At 44.8% G+C, this 8,352-nt stretch overlaps 1 protein-coding gene across 1 annotated transcript in view; it reads left to right on the forward strand.

Moving 5' to 3' along the window:
- ptprt (protein tyrosine phosphatase receptor type T) overlaps positions 1-8,352 on the forward strand; it is a 321,896-nt gene that overhangs the window by 175,286 nt on the left and 138,258 nt on the right. Inside the window, exons 12-13 of the mRNA XM_076082072.1 lie at positions 6,240-6,441; positions 7,552-7,654. Of these exons, the coding sequence (XP_075938187.1) occupies positions 6,240-6,441; positions 7,552-7,654 (305 nt within the window). The remainder of the gene's footprint in view (positions 1-6,239; positions 6,442-7,551; positions 7,655-8,352) is intronic.

Consider the following 8,352-nt stretch of genomic DNA (forward strand, 5'->3'; position numbering starts at 1 on the left):
CCTCATCTCACTCTGTCCTTCTGTCTTTCTCTCTCTTATCAAGACTTGATGAGAACAATAGAGGTCTATTGTCTGTTGCTATTTCTTTTTCCAGTTAGCTTATCTTGTACCGAACAATAGAGACGTGGGATGAGGAAAACACCACCAAATATCCCATTCCCCTTTGTGTTTTCATGTATGTATGCATCAGTATTTACGTGTGCATCGTTGGCTTTTATTTGTATGTACATCTTTGGATTGGTATGTTTTCATTTGTGTGTGCTTGCGTCTTAATATTAGCATTTGTGTTTGCCTTTCTATTCGTAGTGACCTAGAATGTCTTGACATTTTAATGCCGGGAAGCAGGAGAACAGTCTGTCCCAAATGGAACCTTCTAAAAACAGAAATGAAACCTAAAACTGCAGATGCCTCCAGAACTGGACGAGGCAGGAGGTGCCAGGGTGCATGGTGAGGGAGGGGAAGAAGAGAGAAACGTTTATTCAGGTTGTATCTATTGCAACTATTATATATATATACTATAAGTGTTATTAAATCGGCAGTCTTCCTGTCATGGATTCACATTGGGAAGCTTAGAGATGGAAATGATTTTATGTTGTGAATATTGGGTCTTGACACAGTTAGTAAAGACTTATTCATATTTATTATGTAGTTATTATGTTGGAACTTCAGAAAATAGATTTAAATGTACTAAATGGGAGGATATGTGGCGTAAAATATTCTCTTTTCATATTGGAGAATGTGGCTAATGAGCAGGACAGGATGTGTCACACTACAGTTTAAAAGAGACGGAAGGGGTTTCTATTCTTACTCTGTGTTCAACAAGCTCTTCAGGTGCATTCAGAGGCACGATAGTAGCTGTCAAACCTCGGGGGAACAAAGTTATTGCGTTTAATATTTTAAACTCAAGCCTGTTTTAGTTGTTAGCACAGTTGAGAGCTTTGGCAACTAGCACAAAGTCTAATTGTATGACATCAAATCAAAAACTATCAGAAAAAAAATCAAAGATGTTACAATTTATTCTTAAATTGGGGGTCGGAGCAAAAAAACAGTACAACATGAAAAGATATCTATAATATGGGTTAAGTTACCTGGAAAATGATCCACCTGCTAAATGACAACAAGAACACGTTTATTTGCCTGATAGCGTGGAGCTCTTCAGTCATATGAACATTGTTTATCACTATTTCAGTGTTTTCGGGATATGGCTATATTAAAATACAAATCTGAGTTAACTCGAGTATAGCTTCATCAATTGTGTCATAGATGCTGTATTTTTAAATGTAGTTACAGTCGAAGTCAAAAAGTGGTCGAAGACATTCAGTTGCATCATTGTCGAGAATTAGATTGTATTCATCATTGACATGCAAAACTGCCATTGATTGTGTTTTACAGGCCTGACTCCTATAACCCTAACCCCCTTGTGCCCGTGCCCACCGTGACCTCCACCAGGAGGCCACGTCCTTACCCAAACCTAACCCTAACCCAGGCCTGACTCCTATAACCCTAACCCAGGCCTGACTCCTATAACCCCAACCCAGGCCTGACTCCTATAACCCCAACCCAGGCCTGACTCCTATAACCCCAACCCAGGCCTGACTCCTATAACCCCAACCCAGGCCTGACTCCTAGAACCCTAACCCAGGCCTGACTCCTACAACCCCAACCCAGGCCTGACTCATATAACCCCAACCCAGGCCTGACTCCTATAACCCCAACCCAGGCCTGACTCATATAACCCCAACCCAGGCCTGACTCCTATAACCCCAACCCAGGCCTGACTCATATAACCCCAACCCAGGCCTGACTCCTATAACCCCAACCCAGGCCTGACTCATATAACCCCAACCCAGGCCTGACTCCTATAACCCCAACCCAGGCCTGACTCATATAACCCCAACCCAGGCCTGACTCCTATAACCCCAACCCAGGCCTGACTCATATAACCCCAACCCAGGCCTGACTCATATAACCCTAACCCAGGCCTGACTCCTATAACCCCAACCCAGGCCTGACTCCTATAACCCCAACCCAGGCCTGACTCCTATAACCCCAACCCAGGCCTGACTCATATAACCCTAACCCAGGCCTGACTCCTATAACCCCAACCCAGGCCTGACTCCTATAACCCCAACCCAGGCCTGACTCCTATAACCCCAACCCAGGCCTGACTCCTATAACCCCAACCCTATCACTACAGTTACAGTGAAAACGACTTTATTCAGTAACACTGCTTCGCTTGAGAGGATCTGCTAAATGCTGAAAACGTAGAGAGGTGGAAAACAATTTGGAACAAACAGCTCTCACACTGAACTTATTCAACAGGACAGAACAGCAGCACTGAGACAGAGAGGAACGAAGCCGCTGCACATTACTAATAAAACAAACGGGAGCACAGAGGATAAAAAATGGAAAATGACAAAACTGAATTGAAATAGCATTTCTTCAACAGCGATCCCACAACAGAGCCTCGTAAACATTGTTTAGTTCCATTAAACTTGGCTGTAGACGCACACACACACACACACACACACACAATAAGGCACCTTTATAATGGATTAGTTATAACTTTTGTATTGACAGGTTATAGAAAATACCGTAGCCTCTTTCAGCTTTGACTTTTAAGAAAGACAAAGTACAAAGTAAACCTCTTAATCTCGGAGCCGATTTTGAGGTCTCTGAGCGAAAAAGCATAGCCCAACAAAACTGACCATAGTTCTGTAACTACAAGGTCGATTTTAATAATTTTTGTTGATATAATCAGATCACAACACCTGTGACATAGTTTACATAGGTGATATTGTGAATATGTTGCTGGTTAATATAGAAAATAAGACATAACACAGCTGAAATTGAAAATATTCAGCTTCGCCTGGGAAAAATGCACTTTCAGTGATAAAAGGTTATTGAAATAATGCAGCTAGCTCCCTGAAACTTTCCCAAGTCATAGCATAACTGATCAGTAGTTATTAAAAAAAGGTTAAAGTGGAATAAAGTGGAATAAAGTGAATAATAAGAGGTTTTAGTCAGGCGAGGTCATCATTTTCGAACCAGCTGTTGCAGCTCTTACATTGTACTTTTATACACTATATAACTATATATTTCACTTTCTTTATCACTCATATGATTCAATACATCCAAATACAGATAATAGGAATCATATTCATACTCATAACATCATCAGAGCCAGTTTTGGCTGTCATCTGTAGGATTTTCTCATTTCATGTGTGTGTATGTGGCTGCATGGCAGCCTATCCTCGGTCGATTTCAAAAAACAACCCCTCTTTAGACGCGTCACAGTCTCAGGAAGACCTGAGTTTGGTGGCGATCGGCAAAAGTTTTCATACAATAAAGTTGCCAGAAGTGACGCGTGTACCCCGGCGGAAATTTCCGGTCGCAGGCAGTCTGACCACTCGCCCAAGCCTGCTTGACCGCTCTTATTCTGGAAACAAGTCGGAAGTCAACAGTATGCAGTTGGCAACAATGACTACAGCTTTGGAACGGAAATTCCGCGACGTTATTATCCATATTTTTCATAAAACTTGGGCGCATACCTACGATTTTTTTCGGCGGAGTTCAGCATGAAGGTACGTTTGATCACTCACAACTGTTTAGTGTTTATACGGATCGTAAAACAGAAGTTAGTTACGTGTTCCGCCACGTGTGCTAATGCTATTACATGCTTTGTATGACTGGGTAGCCGTTAGCATGAGGGTACAAACATTGATTTGAGGTACTCATAACGCCGATTTCTGGCCCGGATTTGGTGCTTTTATGCCACGATATTTTTCTGCTTATGTGAGTAGCCTATAGTTGTGTTTGGAGTGTGTCAGAAGTGACTTATATGATGTTGTTGTCCATACGTTGCTCTTTCATCCAAAAAAAAAAGTGGCCACGTCCACACGACTGGCTAATAATCATGCTATTTTCCGCATTTGAGTTTGAGGGGTTCTGAGCCCGTGAGCCCCCAAATTTGGGGGCGGCGAGAATAAGAGGTTTTTAACAAATGTCTTTAAATGATTTAAGTAGAAATAAAAACGTGTAATTTATCTCTTAACTATAACTAAACTATCCCGTATATTTCTATCTTCTATCTTTCTGTCTCTTCAGGTTCTTTCTATTTTCTACCTAAATCCTCTTTTAACCTCCTTCACTTTCTCATCACACACACACACACACACACCTGAGTTATTCCTCACAGACTCATACTCTATTACCCAAGATGCAATGCCCCACTGCATGCCTGCCTTATCATTGACCAATAAAACAACCTGAGCTTTATGGCTCTACCGATTCCAAGTACATCAACTATAGAGAGAGAGGGGGAGAGAGAGAGAGAGAGAGATAATGGGTGAGTAGATCACTAAAAGAGAGAAAGAGAGAAAATGGAGTAAATAGAGACAGGGTAACTCAATGGACAAAGAAATAAAACAGAGATGTAATATGGAGAAGGGGCAAAGAAAGAGGGAGGAGGGAGAGAGAGAGAACATAAAAATATAGAGAGCTATTCATGACTAATAAAATGAGCAAAGCCAAACTGCAGCGTAGATGAAACAGAAGATATTTTATTGTCTCAGTTGGAATAAATATCTATTGATTCAACATGTTTTAGTTTTAGAGCCTCGTCTTCTGTCGGATAAGGTTAGATCGGATACAGTTCGATAGGTTAGGTTAGGTTAAGCCTAACCACTTGACTTGCTAGAGAATTTGGGCTTTATGGCACAACTTTTGCATTGGCCGTTGATGGGCCACAGCCCTATTTGGGCATGACGTCTCCGTTTCTTCCATATGTAGGTTAACCCTAACCACTTGTTAGGGAAGCTCCTCCTCCATCCCTGATGAAGAACATGAAGAGAACCGCCATGAAATCCTCTAAGCTGCTCTCTGCTACGCTTCAGGACCACATTCTCACTCCAGGTCCTCTCTTTGTGTCCACCTGCAACCCTCAATCCTCTCTCTCTCTCTCTCTCTCTCACACACACACACACACACACTTACACTTTGTGAAGGACTGAAATGTGTTTGGGGTTGAATTGCTATTGTTTTTTTTCTTTTTCTACCAGTCAATACTCTTTTGTGCTGACTGTCATTCACAATGACAGCTGTCCTCCAGTGTTCTACTACCGTGTGTGTGCGCGCCTGTGTGTGCGCGTGCACGCCTGTGTGTGTGTGCACGCCTGTGTCTGTGTGTGTGTGTGTGTGTGTGTGCGTGTGCGTGCGCGCCTGTGTGTGTGTGTGTGCGTGCGCGTGTGCATGCGCGCGCGCCTGTGTGTGTCTGTGTGTGCGTGCGTGTGTGCGTGCGTGTGTGTGTGTGCGTGTGTGTGTGTGCATGCGCGCGCGCCTGTGTGTGTCTGTGTGTGCGTGCGTGCGTGCGTGCGTGTGTGTGCGCGTGTGTGTGTGTGTGTGTGCGTGCGCGTGTGCATGCGCGCGCGCCTGTGTGTGCATGTGTGCGTGCGTGCGTGTGTGTGTGTGCCTGCGTGCGTGCGTGCGTGTGTGTGTGTGCCTGCGTGCGTGCATGTGTGTGTGTGTGTGTGTGTGTGCATCGACAGTTGTCCGTTGTTGAAACTTGCCAGCAGCAACATCACGACAGACATCGACGGCTCTTTTAACAGCAGAACTGTTGAAGAGCTTCTTCCTGTTTCGTGGCTCTGGGTCAATGTGCTCGATTGGTTCTCGTCTCATGTGGAGAAACTCAGACCAGTAAAGACACAACATCACTTCAGCATCTCTTAACTCCGACATGGATCTGACTGACGTCTGAGGACAGATTACTGTTTGTTTTAGAGTGAAAATGAAAAAATTCAAATTGAGGTAACATTGCAGAGAAAGACACAAAGTGAGGTGAGTAACAGTAATCTAGTTTTAATAGGTCACAGGATACATAGTGACATAACCTCAGTCCTTTAGTGTTTCACACTCTGAATGTTTTAAAGATGTTTAGTGATGACATTAATCTCTTCAACTGGAATTAATCACATTTAAATCTATATTCTAAAATAATCATTGAATCAGAGATGAGATGAGAAGTGTGTCAGCGTTTCCTCATCGGTTCCTACAATATCTTGAGAATATCTTTCTCTGTTTTGTGTTTTTTCTCCTAAAGTCCATCAACACGTGTTGATTTCAGCTCGTTGATTTTCTAAAAATGTAACAAAAGAAGCTGAATGAGTCTAAAGTGACCCAACGTGAAGTCAAAGAGGTCCAAGAGAGTAAAGCTGAACCGTGACTCCGTCTGTTTCCAGATCACCTACAAGGCTCTGAGCTCGTTGGACCCCAGCGCCGACCTCACCACCCAGAGGGGACGGGTGTTCAAGCTGAGGAACGAGACCCTCCACCTGTTCGTAGGCCTCTACCCGGGGACCACCTACTTCTTCACCATCAAAGCCTCCACCAACAAGGGCTTCGGCCCGCCCATCACCACCCGCATCTCCACCAAGATAGCAGGTCCAGATCCCTCCTCGTATTCACATAATTACTTCTTAAAAAGCGCTGTTTGTTGATGTGACATCTGATTGGTCTTTGCTCTCCAGATGCACAAAGACATTGTGTTGTGACACACTCGTGCTTATTGTGAGGATAACTGCTCTGTGAAAGCAGCCGTCTGTGTTTGTCTGTCTGAGCGACTCTTTTCATATCTTCTCCTCTGTTTATGTCGCCGCCTCGGTCCAGGCCAAATGTCAACGGCACAAAAAACAAGAAAGAACAGCAGCCATCTTTTGTGGCAGAAACGGCCTCACATGTTGATTCATTGGTTTGTTGAGGAGCTCGTCTCTGTCAGCTGACGCCTGTTCTCTGCTGTCTCTCTGACTCTCTGTCTCTTTGTATTCTGTCTTCTTTTTACAATTATAAAAAGGTCACCTCTATGTTTATTAATCTCATGACATCATTGATAGGTGTCACATGACTAAACATGTGATCTGAAGCAAATAAGCTCTTTTCACACATTCAGTTTTGGAAACTTCTCTTCTTAGAAGCTTTGAGGTTCACAGTTTTATGTTTAATATATTGATCTAGTAACGGTACCAGAGTCTGTGTGTAAAACCCAAACCTGAGTCCTGAGTGCTGATTGGACCGTGCTCCTGTCTGTCAACACCCCGGTGATTTTAACGTGACCTCTCTGCTGAGCCTGCGTTCCTCCATCTTCCTCTCTAACCCAGCACCATGTGTCGCGGTGTCCAAATGTCACGCCGTCCCCGATTTTCAATATCTCCTGAGCCGCTGACGGAGGAAGAGGTTTCAATTAACGGCTGCAGACGGACCGATGATGGATGTACGGGAGGAGGGGCTACCTTCAGTAGGAGGGCTCTGTTTATTAAGATGACATCACTGTTATGAATGGTTCAACAGATCCAAACAGGATTGTTGATATGTTTTTTATTATTGATTTGATATTTAGGGGCTCAGTGTGTTTGTACTTCCTGAGTGATGTCACATCAGTTATGATGTGTGATGACATCATCATTATTCTACAGTGTTTCAGCGATGAATCAACACTGTGATCGTTCAGTAAAGTAATAATCATAAAGTCATAATTATATTCTCTTTGACCATCAGCCCCGATGATGCCGGAGTACGAGTCTGAGGCTCCAATGAACGAGACCGAGACCACCATCACCATCCTGCTAAAGCCCGCCCACTCACGAGGAGCACCAATCAGGTACCTTCTCACCTGAATCTTAGCTTTTAGCTTTTATGTAACTTTCTGTTTACTTCTGTCCCTTCTGTTATTTCTGTCCTCATCTACTCTCCTCCTCTCCTATCCTCTCTTTCTCTCCTCCCCTCCTCTCCTCTCCTCCTCCCTTCCTCTCCTCTCCTCCTCTCCTCATCTCCTCTCCTCTTCTCCTCTCCTCCTCTCCTCCTCCCCTCCTCTCCTCCTCTCCTCCTCTCCTCCTCCTCTCCTCTTCTCCTCTCCTCCTCCTCTCCTCCTCTCCTCTCCTCCTCTTCTCCTCTCCTCTCCTCCTCTCCTCTCATCTCCTCATCTCCTCCTCTCCTCTCCTCCTCTTCTCCTCTCCTCTCCTCCTCTCCTCATCTCCTCTCCTCCTCTCCTCTCCTCTCCTCCTCTCCTCCTCCCCTCCTCTCCTCATCTCCTCTCCTCTCCTCCTCTCCTCTTCTCCTCCCCTCCTCTCCTCTCCTCCTCCCCTCCTCTCCTCATCTCCTCTCCTCATCTCCTCTCCTCCTCTCCTCCCCTCATCTCCTCCTCTCCTCCTCTCCTCTCCTCCTCCCCTCCTCTCCTCATCTCCTCTCCTCTCATCTCCTCCTCTCCTCCTCTCTTCTTCTCCTCTCCTCCCCTCCTCTCCTCCTCTCCTCCTCTCCTCCTCTTCTCCTCTCCTCTCCTCCTCCCCTCCTCTCCTCATC

Source organism: Anarhichas minor, unplaced genomic scaffold (genome assembly GCF_050575085.1).
Source record: "Anarhichas minor isolate MPS153535 unplaced genomic scaffold, ASM5057508v1 ptg000089l, whole genome shotgun sequence".
Classification (NCBI taxonomy): Eukaryota; Metazoa; Chordata; class Actinopteri; order Perciformes; family Anarhichadidae; genus Anarhichas; species Anarhichas minor.